General features: G+C 43.8%; 1 protein-coding gene across 1 annotated transcript in view; it reads right to left on the bottom strand.

Moving 5' to 3' along the window:
• The window catches only part of LOC134910100 (complement C3-like), a 465,863-nt gene that overhangs the window by 152,684 nt on the left and 293,599 nt on the right, over positions 1-19,580 (bottom strand). The window contains exons 20-21 of the mRNA XM_063917765.1: positions 11,503-11,642; positions 8,656-8,868 (exon numbers count right to left, since the gene is read on the bottom strand). Coding sequence (XP_063773835.1) covers positions 8,656-8,868; positions 11,503-11,642 — 353 coding nt within the window. The remainder of the gene's footprint in view (positions 1-8,655; positions 8,869-11,502; positions 11,643-19,580) is intronic.

Here is a 19,580-nt window from a genome sequence, read left to right as displayed (position 1 = left end):
TATATTATATAGTGAGTGACCACCAGACACACAGTGCAGTTTATTTAATATATCCGTTCTCTGCCTGAAAAAAGCGATACACACAGTGACTCAGTCAGTCACATACCATATCTGTGTGCACTGCTCAGGCTCAGGCCAGTGTGCTGCATCATCTATTATCTATATATAATATTATATATATCTGTCTGACTGCTCAGCTCACACAGCTTATAATTGTGGGGGAGACTGGGGAGCACTACTGCAGTGCCAGTTATAGGTTATAGCAGGAGCCAGGAGTACATAATATATTATATAGTGAGTGACCACCAGACACACAGTGCAGTTTATTTAATATATCCGTTCTCTGCCTGAAAAAAGCGATACACACAGTGACTCAGTCAGTCACATACCATATCTGTGTGCACTGCTCAGGCTCAGGCCAGTGTGCTGCATCATCTATTATCTATATATAATATTATATATATCTGTCTGACTGCTCAGCTCACACAGCTTATAATTGTGGGGGAGACTGGGGAGCACTACTGCAGTGCCAGTTATAGGTTATAGCAGGAGCCAGGAGTACATAATATATTATATAGTGAGTGACCACCAGACACACAGTGCAGTTTATTTAATATATCCGTTCTCTGCCTGAAAAAAGCGATACACACAGTGACTCAGTCAGTCACATACCATATCTGTGTGCACTGCTCAGGCTCAGGCCAGTGTGCTGCATCATCTATTATCTATATATAATATTATATATATATCTGTCTGACTGCTCAGCTCACACAGCTTATAATTGTGGGGGAGACTGGGGAGCACTACTGCAGTGCCAGTTATAGGTTATAGCAGGAGCCAGGAGTACATAATATATTATATAGTGAGTGACCACCAGACACACAGTGCAGTTTATTTAATATATCCGTTCTCTGCCTGAAAAAAGCGATACACACAGTGACTCAGTCAGTCACATACCATATCTGTGTGCACTGCTCAGGCTCAGGCCAGTGTGCTGCATCATCTATTATCTATATATAATATTATATATATCTGTCTGACTGCTCAGCTCACACAGCTTATAATTGTGGGGGAGACTGGGGAGCACTACTGCAGTGCCAGTTATAGGTTATAGCAGGAGCCAGGAGTACATAATATATTATATAGTGAGTGACCACCAGACACACAGTGCAGTTTATTTAATATATCCGTTCTCTGCCTGAAAAAAGCGATACACACAGTGACTCAGTCAGTCACATACCATATCTGTGTGCACTGCTCAGGCTCAGGCCAGTGTGCTGCATCATCTATTATCTATATATAATATTATATATATATCTGTCTGACTGCTCAGCTCACACAGCTTATAATTGTGGGGGAGACTGGGGAGCACTACTGCAGTGCCAGTTATAGGTTATAGCAGGAGCCAGGAGTACATAATATATTATATAGTGAGTGACCACCAGACACACAGTGCAGTTTATTTAATATATCCGTTCTCTGCCTGAAAAAAGCGATACACACAGTGACTCAGTCAGTCACATACCATATCTGTGTGCACTGCTCAGGCTCAGGCCAGTGTGCTGCATCATCTATATATATTATATATCTGTCTGACTGCTCAGCTCACACAGCTTATAATTGTGGGGGAGACTGGGGAGCACTACTGCAGTGCCAGTTATAGGTTATAGCAGGAGCCAGGAGTACATATTATATTAAAATTAAACAGTGCACACTTTTGCTGCAGGAGTGCCACTGCCAGTGTGACTGACCAGTGACCTGACCACACTGACCACCAGTATAGTTAGTAGTATACTTATATTGTGATTGCCTGAAAAAGTTAAACACTCGTCGTGTGACTTCACTTGTGTGTTTTGTTTTTTTTTATTCTATAAAAATAAAACTCATTCTGCTGACAGACAGTGTCCAGCAGGTCCGTCATTATATAATATATAATATATACCTGTCCGGCTGCAGTAGTGATATATATATATTTTTTATATCATTTATCATCCAGTCGCAGCAGACACAGTACGGTAGTTCACGGCTGTGGCTACCTCTGTGTCTCTGCACTCGGCAGGCAGTCCGTCCATAATTGTAATACCACCTAACCGTGGATTTTTTTCATTCTTCTTTATACATACATAGTTACATAGACATCTTCTCTTTATCAACCAGTCTATATTAGCTGCAGACACAGTACAGTACGGTAGTTCACGGCTGTGGCTACCTCTGTGTCTGCACTCGGCAGGCAGTCCGTCCATAATTGTATACCACCTAACCGTGGTTTTTTTTCATTCTTCTTTATACATACATAGTTACATAGACATCTTCTCTTTATCAACCAGTCTATATTAGCTGCAGACACAGTACAGTACGGTAGTTCACGGCTGTGGCTACCTCTGTGTCTGCACTCGGCAGGCAGTCCGTCCATAATTGTATACCACCTAACCGTGGATTTTTTTCAGTCTTCTTTATACATACATAGTTACATAGACATCTTCTCTTTATCAACCAGTCTATATTAGCTGCAGACACAGTACAGTACGGTAGTTCACGGCTGTGGCTACCTCTGTGTCTGCAGTCGGCAGGCAGTCCATAATTGTATACTAGTATCCATCTCCATTGTTTACCTGAGGTGCCTTTTAGTTGTGCCTATTAAAATATGGAGAACAAAAATGTTGAGGTTCCAAAATTAGGGAAAGATCAAGATCCACTTCCACCTCGTGCTGAAGCTGCTGCCACTAGTCATGGCCGAGACGATGAAATGCCAGCAACGTCGTCTGCCAAGGCCGATGCCCAATGTCATAGTACAGAGCATGTCAAATCCAAAACACCAAATATCAGAAAAAAAAGGACTCCAAAACCTAAAATAAAATTGTCGGAGGAGAAGCGTAAACTTGCCAATATGCCATTTACCACACGGAGTGGCAAGGAACGGCTGAGGCCCTGGCCTATGTTCATGGCTAGTGGTTCAGCTTCACATGAGGATGGAAGCACTCAGCCTCTCGCTAGAAAAATGAAAAGACTCAAGCTGGCAAAAGCAGCACAGCAAAGAACTGTGCATTCTTCGAAATCCCAAATCCACAAGGAGAGTCCAATTGTGTCGGTTGCGATGCCTGACCTTCCCAACACTGGACGTGAAGAGCATGCGCCTTCCACCATTTGCACGCCCCCTGCAAGTGCTGGAAGGAGCACCCGCAGTCCAGTTCCTGATAGTCAGATTGAAGATGTCAGTGTTGAAGTACACCAGGATGAGGAGGATATGGGTGTTGCTGGCGCTGGGGAGGAAATTGACCAGGAGGATTCTGATGGTGAGGTGGTTTGTTTAAGTCAGGCACCCGGGGAGACACCTGTTGTCCGTGGGAGGAATATGGCCGTTGACATGCCAGGTGAAAATACCAAAAAAATCAGCTCTTCGGTGTGGAGGTATTTCACCAGAAATGCGGACAACAGGTGTCAAGCCGTGTGTTCCCTTTGTCAAGCTGTAATAAGTAGGGGTAAGGACGTTAACCACCTCGGAACATCCTCCCTTATACGTCACCTGCAGCGCATTCATAATAAGTCAGTGACAAGTTCAAAAACTTTGGGTGACAGCGTAAGCTGTCCACTGACCAGTAAATCCCTTCCTCTTGTAACCAAGCTCACGCAAACCACCCCACCAACTCCCTCAGTGTCAATTTCCTCCTTCCCCAGGAATGCCAATAGTCCTGCAGGCCATGTCACTGGCAATTCTGACGAGTCCTCTCCTGCCTGGGATTCCTCCGATGCATCCTTGCGTGTAACGCCTACTGCTGCTGGCGCTGCTGTTGTTGCCGCTGGGAGTCGATGGTCATCCCAGAGGGGAAGTCGTAAGCCCACTTGTACTACTTCCAGTAAGCAATTGACTGTTCAACAGTCCTTTGCGAGGAAGATGAAATATCACAGCAGTCATCCTACTGCAAAGCGGATAACTGAGGCCTTGACAACTATGTTGGTGTTAGACGTGCGTCCGGTATCCGCCGTTAGTTCACAGGGAACTAGACAATTTATTGAGGCAGTGTGCCCCCGTTACCAAATACCATCTAGGTTCCACTTCTCTAGGCAGGCGATACCGAGAATGTACACGGACGTCAGAAAAAGACTCACCAGTGTCCTAAAAAATGCAGTTGTACCCAATGTCCACTTAACCACGGACATGTGGACAAGTGGAGCAGGGCAGGGTCAGGACTATATGACTGTGACAGCCCACTGGGTAGATGTATGGACTCCCGCCGCAAGAACAGCAGCGGCGGCACCAGTAGCAGCATCTCGCAAACGCCAACTCTTTCCTAGGCAGGCTACGCTTTGTATCACCGCTTTCCAGAATACGCACACAGCTGAAAACCTCTTACGGCAACTGAGGAAGATCATCGCGGAATGGCTTACCCCAATTGGACTCTCCTGTGGATTTGTGGCATCGGACAACGCCAGCAATATTGTGTGTGCATTAAATATGGGCAAATTCCAGCACGTCCCATGTTTTGCACATACCTTGAATTTGGTGGTGCAGAATTTTTTAAAAAACGACAGGGGCGTGCAAGAGATGCTGTCGGTGGCCAGAAGAATTGCGGGACACTTTCGGCGTACAGGCACCACGTACAGAAGACTGGAGCACCACCAAAAACTACTGAACCTGCCCTGCCATCATCTGAAGCAAGAAGTGGTAACGAGGTGGAATTCAACCCTCTATATGCTTCAGAGGTTGGAGGAGCAGCAAAAGGCCATTCAAGCCTATACAATTGAGCACGATATAGGAGGTGGAATGCACCTGTCTCAAGTGCAGTGGAGAATGATTTCAACGTTGTGCAAGGTTCTGATGCCCTTTGAACTTGCCACACGTGAAGTCAGTTCAGACACTGCCAGCCTGAGTCAGGTCATTCCCCTCATCAGGCTTTTGCAGAAGAAGCTGGAGGCATTGAAGAAGGAGCTAAAAGGGAGCGATTCCGCTAGGCATGTGGGACTTGTGGATGCAGCCCTTAATTCGCTTAACAAGGATTCACGGGTGGTCAATCTGTTGAAATCAGAGCACTACATTTTGGCCACCGTGCTCGATCCTAGATTTAAAGCCTACCTTGGATCCTTCTTTCCGGCAGACACAAGTCTGCTGGGGTTGAAAGACCTGCTGGTGACAAAATTGTCAAGTCAAGCGGAACGCGACCTGTCAACATCTCCTCCTTCACATTCTCCCGCAACTGGGGGTGCGAGGAAAAGGCTCAGAATTCCGAGCCCACCCGCTGGCGGTGATGCAGGGCAGTCTGGAGCGACTGCTGATGCTGACATCTGGTCCGGACTGAAGGACCTGACAACGATTACGGACATGTCGTCTACTGTCACTGCATATGATTCTCTCAACATTGATAGAATGGTGGAGGATTATATGAGTGACCGCATCCAAGTAGGCACGTCACACAGTCCGTACTTATACTGGCAGGAAAAAGAGGCAATTTGGAGGCCCTTGCACAAACTGGCTTTATTCTACCTAAGTTGCCCTCCCACAAGTGTGTACTCCGAAAGAGTGTTTAGTGCCGCCGCTCACCTTGTCAGCAATCGGCGTACGAGGTTACATCCAGAAAATGTGGAGAAGATGATGTTCATTAAAATGAATTATAATCAATTCCTCCGCGGAGACATTGACCAGCAGCAATTGCCTCCACAAAGTACACAGGGAGTTGAGATGGTGGATTCCAGTGGGGACGAATTGATAATCTGTGAGGAGGGGGATGTACACGGTGATATATCGGAGGGTGAAGATGAGGTGGACATCTTGCCTCTGTAGAGCCAGTTTGTGCAAGGAGAGATTAATTGCTTCTTTTTTTGGGGGGGTCCAAACCAACCCGTCATATCAGTCACAGTCGTGTGGCAGACCCTGTCACTGAAATGATGGGGTTGGTTAAAGTGTGCATGTCCTGTTTTGTTTATACAACATAAGGGTGGGTGGGAGGGCCCAAGGACAATTCCATCTTGCACCTCTTTTTTCTTTTCTTTTTCTTTGCATCATGTGCTGATTGGGGAGGGTTTTTTGGAAGGGACATCCTGCGTGACACTGCAGTGCCACTCCTAGATGGGCCCGGTGTTTGTGTCGGCCACTAGGGTCGCTAATCTTACTCACACAGCTACCTCATTGTGCCTCTTTTTTTCTTTGCGTCATGTGCTGTTTGGGGAGGGTTTTTTGGAAGGGACATCCTGCGTGACACTGCAGTGACACTCCTAGATGGGCCCGGTGTTTGTGTCGGCCACTAGGGTCGCTTATCTTACTCACACAGCTACCTCATTGCGCCTCTTTTTTTCTTTGCGTCATGTGCTGTTTGGGGAGGGTTTTTTGGAAGGGACATCCTGCGTGACACTGCAGTGCCACTCCTAGATGGGCCCGGTGTTTGTGTCGGCCACTAGGGTCGCTTATCTTACTCACACAGCGACCTCGGTGCAAATTTTAGGACTAAAAATAATATTGTGAGGTGTGAGGTATTCAGAATAGACTGAAAATGAGTGTAAATTATGGTTTTTGAGGTTAATAATACTTTGGGATCAAAATGACCCCCAAATTCTATGATTTAAGCTGTTTTTTAGTGTTTTTTGAAAAAAACACCCGAATCCAAAACACACCCGAATCCGACAAAAAAAATTCGGTGAGGTTTTGCCAAAACGCGTTCGAACCCAAAACACGGCCGCGGAACCGAACCCAAAACCAAAACACAAAACCCGAAAAATTTCAGGCGCTCATCTCTAAAATAAACCCCTAAATCTCAAAGCAATTTTCCAACATTGCCCAGAGATTGAACAAGAGAGTCACTCACCAACGCCTGGTCTCCACATTATTGGATTTTAACTGCATCCTTGCCTAAAGGCCCCCACACTTCTGCGGCCTCATTTCTCTGATTCCCTAATCCACTGACTGTGTCAGCAAGCCTGAGAATATTGGCGATCTGTCTGGGAATTGGGAAATTAAACATGTTAAAAACCTCGGATTTGCTTATCCCAATTGTTTTCAGTTGGGATTGAGCATCAGGATTTTTAAACATGTTTAATATTCCTGATTCCCCAACCCAGCAGTCAGGGGATCAGGAAATTGCACCAATATGCTGTATGGGGTCAAAAGTGCCTTGTACTGTAATTTTTCCTAAGGTGTATAACACAAATATAGAATACTGGCACATGACATAAGACTGGTAGATGATCTCTCAGTCTCACGATTAAGTCATTTACATTGAAAAGTTTGAATCAGTGCTAGTTGGAAAGATTTGAAGTTACATTTTTGCTATTTTTACAATGAATATTACTTACACCAAGAACCCTGCAAAAGTGAATAATGATTTTCAGTGGCATTTCATTAGCGCCTGCCTCAGTGGATCTTAAAACGTAATTTTCCTACCATATGTATATAAACTAGCAATTGAGTGGGATGGTAATATTGCCTCCATGAAGATAACTCTACTTGGAATGTTATCCCACATAGAATAATGCTATCCATAGGCCTTACTACAATATGGCATAAAGCATATAAATTAAAATTATTGTTAAAATTATTATTAGAATATATTACATCTGACTGTTAAATAAAGATTCAGCAATATTATAAAACAAATAGTTAAATAATTTTTTTTTAACATAGTACTGTATATGGTAATATTTACAATCAGTGTTCTCTGGTTTCAAACATTTATTGCTGCACATACTGTAAATGCTTAGAAGCATAGCTATGGTCTGAATTCTTCACTCATAACATAATAAGTTATTATAAAATGTAATAATGACATTGTGGGCCTGATTCAGAGCTGCAACGTGATATGTACGTAGATGATGGATTATTTGCTACAGCACATGCTCCAAAAAAATTAGAAAACCCATATGGCGCATGAATTACACAGAGAGTACACACAAAGGTGCTACGATGGTATCAGAAATGGGGCGGCAACGTGATGGGCCTCCCTGGGTGGTGCTTGGGAGGAGGCCTGAAGTGAATGTAATAAAGTCCATCTTTAGGTGTGTTACATACCCTCCATCATTTTACACATGAAAACCAGCACAAATTAGGAAAGGGGCGTGCCAAAAAGGTACAGTTGGAGGGTAAGGTGTTATGGGAATGTCACGTGCATGTCAGTGACATAAAAAGTGCACCTGCCAGAGGGCTGTTGCGAGTGTAGATGGTGCATGCATTGGTGTGCCAATGGTGGCATTTCAAGAATCTCTAGTAGTGTTAAGGTGCATACACACTAGTTGATTTTGAGCACAAAGTAGCTCACTTTTGGCGTTTTCAGCTACTTTGAGCTCAAAGCCGCCTAGTGTGTATGGCCGGGCGATGAACAGTGAGTGGTGACGTGCGCTCCAGCATCATCGCTGGCCGCTGACGTCCATTGACCTGTTTTACCGACTGAGTTAACCACTTTCCACAGTCTCCTACTGGAAGTGAAAGTGGTGCAGCCCCGTGAACATTGCTGGGCTGGGGTGAAAATCGCTCAGTGTGTATGCACTGTACGTTTTCCCGCTACCGATGTTCACATCATCGCTCTGCATACACTCTGTGTATGCACCTTTACACCATGCGGAGATGCTGACAGTGGGCGTCACAGTTCTGGCAAGAACAGACGGAGTAGCATCCACCTCTGAATCAGGCCCTATATTTATAACATTACAATTTTTAAAAAAAATCATACATACCAGCACATTGAGTGGTTTAATCACTCTGTCTGTTATGCCTTTACCAATCACATGAGCCTGTACTTCAAAATCAAGCTGTCCGATTTCCAATGGAATTATTACAAAATAAACCACTTTTGATGATTTCCGTGCTATTGACACTGTCTCCTGATAACCGCTTGATCTAGTAGCTAAACTGCATATATTCTCTTTATATGGGAATTTTACCTTCACCTAAAATAGAGGTAATACATTTTCAGTACATGAAATAAGTAAAAAAAAAAATAATATAGTTATTTATAATTCTGGAAAATATTGATCTTCTCCTTTGCTGTAAGGTTAGAAAGCACAGAAAGTAAGCCAATATTGAGAAAACATTGAACACACAAAAGCGTTGATGTAAGAAAGACAACATCAGTATTACATCACCCTGGCTAATTTAAGATATAAAGGGGGCTACAGCAGAAAGTATTTTTAGGTGATTTATTACAAAGAGAACGGCAGAGTTTTACTGGTTCCCAGCAGTGTGCTAGGGGCCTTTATTGTGTTACTGTTCTTTCTTATTTTTTCTTATTTTATTTGTTAACAACAACAATTTATTTTCCAGCTGCTGCTATTTATAATTTCATTAAGCAACTTTCATTTGGTGTATTATTGAATGAAGGAAGCTTGAGATCTGTTGCTGATAGAGAGTGCTTGGCAGTGATCTGCGGACAGGGTAAGAAGGGGGCAGAGCTTCATCTGTCATACTTCAGAGTTTTTTGACTATAAAAATTATTAGAATAATACAAAGATATTTATAACTTATAATATATTTGTATTATTCTAATCGATTTTATAGTCATAGTTGTATTATTCGAAGCATTTTTATGTGTGAAAATATGGCTGTGACACAAGCCAGTGTATCACCAGCAGTGGCGTTACAAGGGGTTTTGGCGCATAGGGCAATTGTAAAATGGTTGACATAAAAAAGTTGACATAGGTTACTATACTCAATCATAGTCCGCGTGGATTGTAAAGCATGAAAAAGTTGAAAAAAGCAACAACAAAAACTGTGTCGACCATATGTGTGTCGACCACTGTCATGTCAACCTTTTGAACCTGCCAACATTTTGTACTATCTACCTTTTACATGTCAACCTTTTGACCATGTCAACCTTATGCATGTCAGCCATTAGTGACCAACCTATTGACTGTCGACCTATAGACCAAGTCTGGCCATATAATGACTTTGTTGGTGTGTATCCATACACCTTTAACAGGATACCATCAGGTCTGATAAGCTCATGTTACGGGCAAAAAATGGGTACATTTCATGCTAGCTTGCAGCAGTCAACCATGTAATGTAGCCTGGGAGAGCAGGTCTATAGTGAAGGTGGTGTGGTCAGTGCCATTGTCCAGGTTGGGATACCCTGGGAGGAGGCACTGCCAGTGCCCAAGTCAGTGATGGTTGTGCCCAAATTATATTTTTGCACCTAAGCCCACCACTCACAAGTTCAACCACTGACGTGATGGTTACAAGGGAGCAATATTTCACCTGTAACCAGGATACTACTGTGTAAGTGAAGCTGTGGTATATATTGCACAGGAACACCAAGACTAACAGCCTTTTCTCTATTTGCACACACCTCGATTTGGTTTCAGACACAGCTCAGGTAGTAAATGCTCATTAAAGTTTTGAAAACAGGGGTGTTTGTTATTATGCCATTAAGCATTATGTTTGCTGCACTGATGGATCCTGCCAATACCATTCTGTGCATTGATGTAGCAACAACCAAAAAGGTCCTGTCACTGCAATGAGGAATACATTTTAACAGGTAATTAACAATACCCATTTATTGCTGTAGTAGAACTAATGGGGGCATTTAATGGGTGCAGTTTTCAATGGATCAAGGTGATCTCTAGTGCTGCTTTAGAGACATCTGACACCCCTAAACATTTGTCAGGACTGGGCTTAAGGTGTATTGTGTGTACCATTTCTAGGACCTGACATAAATGCTAATCATGTTCTTGTGTGGAACACACCCACACCCGGATATCATTGTCTATGAGTCCATAGGGGCAGCCAGCAAAAAAACTATTCCATGCTTCATATAAACCCTACTTTTCTGTGACTATGCTGTAGGCAGGAATGGACTGGAGCTCTAAACCAGCGCTGGCACATTATTCTGTGTGCACAACAAGGGAGCATGGCATGCCACAACTCACGTGGGCTTGGTCTTGCGGCAGGCCCCCATTTCTCTGTATGCCTGTGGCCGAGCAAGTGCCAGTGTCACTAATAACACTGATTTGTATGCCTAGTAACTATGCAGCACGCAGCAAGGAGACGTGATTAATAGCAGCATTGCCGGCATTACAGTACAACAATGAGATCTTCAGTATGAAACACACACTGTAAAAAGGGAATGGTATCGGGATTCCAGTGCTTGGGATGCTGGCGTCAGACCAACAGCGGCATCCCAAGACGCAGAATCCCTACACTTGCTAGGTAAGTGTTCTAACCCTCCCCCTCAAACCCCCTAACCCTCCCTACCCACAACCAAACCCTATCCCTCCCCCCCTCGGATTTGCCGTTGAGGTGCCCGGCGGCGGGGGGGGGGGGGGTTGGGACAGGAGGAGTGAAGTTTCTTCAGTACCCCTATCACCTGACTTCATAGCCCTGCATGCTAATATGGAGGAGATTTTCCATATTATCATGCATGTATAAATGACTCATCGTTGGTGCATACACACTGAAAGATATGAACGTTATTTCTTTCAGTGTAATCGCTAAGTGTGTATGGCCCTTAACCCTAACCTTCCCTTTTTATTGCCTAACCCTGTGAAAAAATTGGGTTTTCTACATGTGACAAGTATTTGGAAACAAACCTTGACTTGATCTAAAAGGTAGTTGTGGACAATAGCTCGAATCTGTACTTGTTCATTTCTTATAACACTGTAGGGCATCCTTAGGTCAACAAAGAATGGTTTATAAGTAGTTAACTCATATGGATTTGATACACAAATACCTAGAAAAAAAGATACAAGTAATCATTTTTACAGAGATCCAACAGTAAATTAATTATGTTAACCCTAATTGTGTATTATTCTTGGCAGAATTCCTAATAATATCATACAGTATACCCCAGCCAGGAAAATAGTGACAAAGTTATGTTTATCCACAAAATGTACAGTGCAAAAGACTAACAGTATTAATATTTAATATATAAACTAATATCTTTAATGTATACAGTTAAATATAAGGATTTTTTTAATTAATTTGTGGGCAAGTTATTCATACTGTTTACTTACTTCATTTACAGTACTCTATGGGATATGTTTTACATGTGAATATGCACAGTGACCACTTTATTAGGTGCCTAATTACTTGTATGTATTACAGCCAATCATGGTAACAGCAACTCAAAGCATAAGGGGGGTCATTCTGACCCATTCGCTCGCTGCTTTTTATCGCAGCTGAGCGAACGAGTACCCACTGCGCATGCGCCGGCACCGTAGTGCGCCAGCGCATGCCAGATGGCCAAAGACCATAGCTGGGCTGCGATCACCTCTGCCTGATTGGCAGGCAGAGGCGGTCGCTGGGCGGGAGGGGCGGAACGGCTGCGTTGGCCGGAGGCATGGCATGACCGTGCGGGGAGTGGCCTGCAACGGCTGCGTGACATCATACGCAGCCGCTGCAGGCTGGGGAGCAACAAGTAGCTCCCGGCCAGCACGCTAAGGCTGCGCTGGTCGGGAGCTACTCTTGAAGTGCAAAGGCATCGTCGCTGTGCGATGCCTTTGCACTTCTGCAGGGGGGGGGGCGGCACTGACATGCAGGGTGGGATAGCCCTGTGCTGGGCGTCCACCTAATGTCAGTGTGAATGATCGTAGCTGTGCTAAATTTAGAACAGCTACAATCATCTCGGAATGAGGGCCAAAAAGCACACAATCTGTATATAGGCCCTCATTCCGAGATGATCGTAGCTGTGCTAAGTTTAGCACAGCTACGATCATACACACTGACATGCGTGGGGATGCCCAGCACAGGGCTAGTCCACCCCGCATGTCAGTGCCGCCCCCCCTCCCCCACAGAAGTGCAAAGGCATCGCAAAGCGGCGATGCCTTTGCACTTCAAGAGTAGCTCCAGACCAGTGCAGCTTTAGCGTGCTGGCCAGGAGCTACTCGTCGCTTCCCGACCCGCAGCAGTGTTTTTTAAGGTTTAAGCAGAAACTACACAAAACAAAAGCATCTAGTGAGCAGCAGTTCTTTGTGTGGACTAAGTATTAGGGAGAGAGGTCAGAAGACTGCCAGCTAAGTACAGGAAAGTGAGGCTATCGTGGGTACTGTCTTACCAACAGTTTAGGTAAAAAAACATAATCTGGGGCGGGATGCAATGAAGTCCGAGTTTGGCGGCCGTGCAGGATGCCACCGAACTTGGACTTTAATTTAAAGGGGCAATTGTACAAGGCATGGTTTGGCCTTGTACATGATTTCCCCTTTAAAAAAAAGTCTGAGTTCGTCCTGCACCCCGAACTTGATTACATCCCGGCTCTGATCTTAGGAATCTCACTTTCTATCACAACATGACGGTGGTAGACTCAGAATTTAGCTTACATAACATGAATCAATGAATGTATCTTATGTCCGCAGTCCAGGTTAGTGGTGTTGGTATAATGGTGTGAAAAATGTCTTTTTGACACATATTTCTCTTAATAACAATTGTACATTGTTTAATAGCAACATCCTATCTAAGCAGGCGCATCCAGGTCCCCTCTTCTCTTGCAGGCAGCGTAGCTACAGCATATTGACTCTGAGCACTAGGTGGTATGCAGGTCTACGAGAAAATAGTGCAGCAGCCACGATGCGGCGACCATTTTCCATGCAATTTTTTCAACTGCTCATATGGAAAATGTTGGGAAAATCGCACCATTTAACTAGTGATTTATACAGCCCTGTTCCTGCCGATGCGAGACACCAGAGAGGTAAGTAGTGCAAAAATAGGTGCAGAGCGTGCAGTGTGCCCCCCCCCCCCCTTACCCCGACACAGGGGCCAAGTGCACTGCACCCATTATAGATATGCCTTTGTATCTTGTACCTGAGTATTGTTGATATCTGTTGGGTACTGCTGGTTACTGCAGACCTGTAACTAGGGTGGTGTGGCCAGAGATGCCGTACAGAGTGCAGGTTGCCCTATGGGTGTAACTGGTTGCCACCTCGATCTCTATTTGCCAATCGCTGGGCAAGTGGATGTGATGCCACTTTAAAATTTGGGGGCCACCATGAGCCAATTGAGGCTTGTGGACTGGCAGCAAATAGGTAGAGGGTCTATTTGAGTTAGAAACCAAAGATAAGCAGCTGCAGCAAGCCAATCAAAGCTCTGCATATCATAGCTCTACCTACTTGTGGAATCTGATGTCAGACACCTCCAAGTGGAGCCTATGGTGGTCAGTAGAAGACATTTGTTGAAGAGCTCCGGCTGCCACGGAAGAGAACAGAAGACAAAAATGAGGACTGGTGAATGCTGCAGGTGGTGGGAAGCAAAGGGCTAAATGAAGCTACCCACTGTAGCCTCTCACAGATTACTGGTAGGTGGCCTTGGCCACTGGTAACTTACCCCCGCTCCCTAGACCACCAGGTGTCGGGCATTAGGCCTATGGGCACAATCAGGCCTCAGACCAGTGGGGCATGTTAGGCAGGCAAAGAGCCTATTCCACAAGTAAAAGTGACTCAACTGTTTATTAATAAAGGGGAGCTAATTTGTGGCATAATGTTTATAATGGGTAATTACTGTGTGGCATGATGTGAATAAGGGGCTATGCTGTGTGGTGTAACATGTATACGGGGCTCTACTGTGTGGCAGAATGTGTATAAAGGGGAAGGGGTACTATTGTGTGATGGATCGTGAAAAAGAGGACCACTGTGTGATGTAATATGAATAACGGACACTACTGTGTGGTGTAATGTGAATAAAGTTGCACTACTGTGTGGCATAATTTAAATTGGTACTATTTTGTGGCCACTTCCCTTCCCCACAGGGCACCAAATATCTAGTTACGGCTTTGGGTTACTGTAAATTGTGTTGGGTGTACTTGTGATTACTTTAATGTGTGTGGAGGTACTGCTGTAATGTAAAGGGTATTGCTGATTGCTGGGAGGGTTTTTATTGTTCAATGTTTCAAAAAAGAAAAAGAAAAAAACTCTATCTGTGGCATGCTTATAAATGTTTATATTGGTTCAATTAAAATGTTACAGAAGGAAACAGTATAAAAGGTACACAATAGTGTTCTTCCGCTGAGGGATGGATACTAATCATATCAAGGTGCAATAATATTCTTATGCCTTAAACAAACCTATTTGTAGGTTTAAATCTTTTTAGCAAAAGATTTATTAAAAATGTGGGAAAAAGGACTTGCACAACATGGAAAGGAGTGGATATATAGATTAACCACTCTTATCCCAAATGGGTTAATTTCTCTTTTCTAATTACAAGGGTTTTTAGAGTGAATTTAATCATGTTTTTAATTATATTTACTCAGTTTTTAACTTTTGCCTTTTACCTTTCTTTTATCTTTTATGTCATCCGGATTTTTCAAGCATTACACATCTAGATTAACTCCACCTACCAGTCAGGTAGGGTTGGACTGTGCAGGAATACTAAGTACTGCATTAGTACACGATAGGTGGAACATGAGAATTATTCAATGTCTTCATCTCAGAAAAAATTAAAAGCATCATAATGAATATGATGTACTATTTTAATAAAACTCTGCTATAAATGATTGTTATACAAATATAGTCTTCAACCACTGTTTTCAAACAATTTTTGAACCTTGGATGTGCTCCCGAACATTTGGTTCCATTAATGGAACGCACGCTGAAGCGCAGTTGCAACTTCTGGTTCCGGGAAATGGAAAGCACAATGAACCACAAAAAACACTTCTGGTTTCCGGCCGTAGCAAACAGCGCGGCACCAATTAGAGCAGAAGTTTGGGGATACAATGGGCCTAATTCAGACCTGATCGTAGCAGCAAATTTGTTAGCAGATGGGCAAAACCATGTGCACTGCAAGGGGGGCAGATATAACATGTGCAGAGAGACTTAGATTTGGGTGGGTTATATTGTTTCTGTGCAGGGTAAATACTGGCTGCTTTATTCTTACACCACAATTTAGATTTCAGTTTTAACACACCACACCCAAATCTAACTCTCTCAGCACATGTTATATCTGCCTCCCCTGCAGTGCACATGAGGGGTCATTCCGACCCGTTCACACGCAGCGGTTTGTCGCTGCGGTGCAAACTGGTCCGGAATGTGCATGCGTTGCTGCCGCACTGCGCACGCGTGACGTTGCCCGGCGACAAGGGTCGCCAGGTCACGTCGCGTACAACGAAGAAAGCGGTCGCAGAGACAACCGCAAGAAGATTGACAGAAAGAAGGCGTTCCTCAGTGTCACTGGACCGATGCCTGCCATTTTCGGGGAGTGGTGAAGAAAACGCAGGCGTGTCCAGGAGAACGGAGGGTGGATGTCTGACGTCAAAGCTGGCCCCAGCATCGCTGAGATCATCGCACAGGGTAAGTATGTCCAGGGCTGGTTTTGTTCTGCTTGAAATTTTTTTAGCTTAGCAGGGCTGCACAAGCGATCACAGCCCTGCTAAGCTAAAATACAGTCCCCTATAGGAGTGGACTAGTTGATCGCAGCAGCAGCAAAAAGTTGCTGGCTGTGATCATCTCGGAATGACCACCATGGTGTTGCCCATCTGCTAACAAATTTGCTGCTACGATCAGGTCTGAATTAGGCACAATATCCGGATTAGGACCGTAAATACTGCACCACTGTACAGCATAGCATCTACAATTGAAAAATGGTTCCTAGTTACCTGAAACACGTTGTGTGAACGTCATGCACCATTCTGACCAAACCCCTCCATTTTGATTCCTCCATTAAGGCAAAGCTGGGTGGTGTGTTGTTTGACCTGCATACAATCCAGACTTCGAGCCAATCTACAACTGTTGACAGTGACACACACCACCAGCCATTTATGGTATGGACTAGAATGGACAACGCCTTTGATTTTTATGCACTAGAGACACTTTATTATGAGATTAATACAGGTTGAGTATCCCTTATCCAAAATGCTTGGGACCAGTAGTATTTTGGATATTGGATTTTTCCGTATTTTGGAATAATTGCATACCATAATGAGATATCATGGCGATGGGACCTAAGTCTGAGCACAGAATGCATTTATGTTTCATATACACCTTATGCACACAGCCTGAAGGTAATTTTAGCCAATATTTGTATTAACTTTGTGCATTAAACAAAGTGTGTGTATATTCACACAATTCATTTATGTTTCATTTACACCTTATACACACAGCCTGAAGGTCATTTAATACAATATTTTTAATAACTTTGTGTATTAAACAAAGTTTGTGTACATTGAGCCATCAGAAAACAAAGGTTTCACTATCTCACTCTCGCTCAAAAAATTCCGTATTTCAGAATATTACGTATTTCGGAATATTTGGATATGGGATACTTAACCTGTACCTCTATATACACTGAGGCACCTCATATACCGTTGTCTCTAATGTATTGATATTATCATTGTGTTTATTTTTAATAAATCTTTTGCTAAAAAGATTTAAGCTTAGTTTTAAGGAATAAGAATATTATTGCACCTTGATACGATTATTATCCATCCCTCAGAGGACGAGCGTTTTTGTGTACCTTTAATACTCCTTCCTTCTGTGATCGTATTATAAGGATTTTGTGTTGATTTATCTGAAAGGTGTATGAGCTGTATGTTTTTCGGTTTACTGCGCTTTTAAAGGAGAATTGCCATTTACTATTGTCATTTAAAATGTTACTTTTATTAAATATTTAAAATATAAGTGTACTAACTGCTCCTCCAGAATATAAAAGAAAACCTAGATTTGTGATTCAAATATAGGGATAATGTGCAATTGTAATCTCTACTAACGTATGGAATTGCAAGGAAGCGGCTGCGCAATTCTGTGTAATTAAAATGCAGCAGCAGGCATCTGTAGGAGATAGATGCCTCCAGCATGCATTTGCGAGACCCGAGTGCTGCTTCTGAGGATGCAGCCTTGGATCATCATCATGACCATCAGTTGCAGTTTGCAATGTATTTCTGCACTGGTCAGCGTGCCTAAGCTGAAGCTTACACAGGCTGGCCTTCGAGTCTGGACACCCGAGTCCAGTAATTCTGCGTCCAACGACGCAGACCCTGGACCCGTCACACCTTCAAAACCAGGGAATTTTGAAGAACAGTGCCAGGTGCCGCCCTCCCAAATGCTGCAGCACGTCAATCATGCTGCGGATGACGGGGGTCTGAGAGCGAGATAAGATCCATTCTGCACATGCACAGAAAGGGTCTTGTGCAACCCCACAACCATCGGATTTGTATGTAAACCATCGGGTTTCCATACAAAACTGAATTAGGCCCTTTGTTCTGTGTCCGCAGATGAATATTCCCCCTCCACTTTTCCTTTTTTCTGTACCCCCTATCCTGTATCTACTTTGTTTCATGTTCTGTTTATTTAAAAAAAACATTAATGATTTACAAAATACATATACTTAAGGAATTTTGTGGGAAATCCCCCAAAACAGATGTCTAATAAGGAGGAACGCAGCAGATATTGGACATATCTGCTCTGGTCCCTTTTATCATTTACAAAAGACAACCTCAATAGGTTTCTGTGGGGACAGCTAAATCCCCCTCCCCTTCGGTAATCTCTGCATGCACAGTACCGGTGCTGGGCGCTGAACCTAGAAGTATTGCATAAGTGATCACTTTACTTCTTTTATCAGAGCCCCTGACCCTGCCTGTGATTTTTTTGTAAAATCCGATGATACATAATATCTTATTGCCATGATATGCAGCGATAAGAAATGACAGTTATCAGGACTGGTTCCCAAATGATGTCACAGAGGTACTGTCTGTCTGCAGCTGAATGCAATGTGATGTCACAGAGGTACTTTCTAGCTGTCTGCAGCTGAATGCATTGTAATGTCACAGAGGTACGGTCTGCCTGCAGCTGAATTCATTGTGATGTCACAGTGGTACGGTCTAGCTGCCTGCAGCTGAATGCAATGTGATGTCACAGAGGTACTTTCTAGCTGTCTGCTGCTGAATGCAATGTGATGTCACAGTGGTACTTTCTAGCTGTCTGCAGCTGAAAGCAATGTGATGTCACAGAGGTACTTTCTAGCTGTCTGCAGCTGAATGCAATGTGATGTCACAGTGGTACTTTCTAGCTGTCTGCAGCTGAATGCAATGTGATGTCACAGTGGTACTTTCTAGCTGCCTGCAGCTGTATGCATTGTAATGTCACAGAGGTACGGTCTGCCTGCAGCTGAATTCATTGTGATGTCACAGTGGTACGGTCTAGCTGCCTGCAGCTGAATGCAATGTGATGTCACAGAGGTACTTTCTAGCTGTCTGCAGCTGAATGCAATGTGATGTCACAGTGGTACTTTCTAGCTGCCTGCAGCTATATGCATTGTAATGTCACAGAGGTACGGTCTGCCTGCAGCTGAATTCATTGTGATGTCACAGTGGTACGGTCTAGCTGCCTGCAGCTGAATGCAATGTGATGTCACAGAGGTACTTTCTAGCTGTCTGCTGCTGAATGCAATGTGATGTCACAGTGGTACTTTCTAGCTGTCTGCAGCTGAAAGCAATGTGATGTCACAGAGGTACTTTCTAGCTGTCTGCAGCTGAATGCAATGTGATGTCACAGTGGTACTTTCTAGCTGTCTGCAGCTGAATGCAATGTGATGTCACAGTGGTACTTTCTAGCTGCCTGCAGCTGTATGCATTGTAATGTCACAGAGGTACGGTCTGCCTGCAGCTGAATTCATTGTGATGTCACAGTGGTACGGTCTAGCTGCCTGCAGCTGAATGCAATGTGATGTCACAGAGGTACTTTCTAGCTGT

Source organism: Pseudophryne corroboree, chromosome 1 (genome assembly GCF_028390025.1).
Source record: "Pseudophryne corroboree isolate aPseCor3 chromosome 1, aPseCor3.hap2, whole genome shotgun sequence".
Lineage (NCBI taxonomy): Eukaryota > Metazoa > Chordata > Amphibia > Anura > Myobatrachidae > Pseudophryne > Pseudophryne corroboree.
This window is presented reverse-complemented; position numbering and strand designations above follow the sequence as displayed.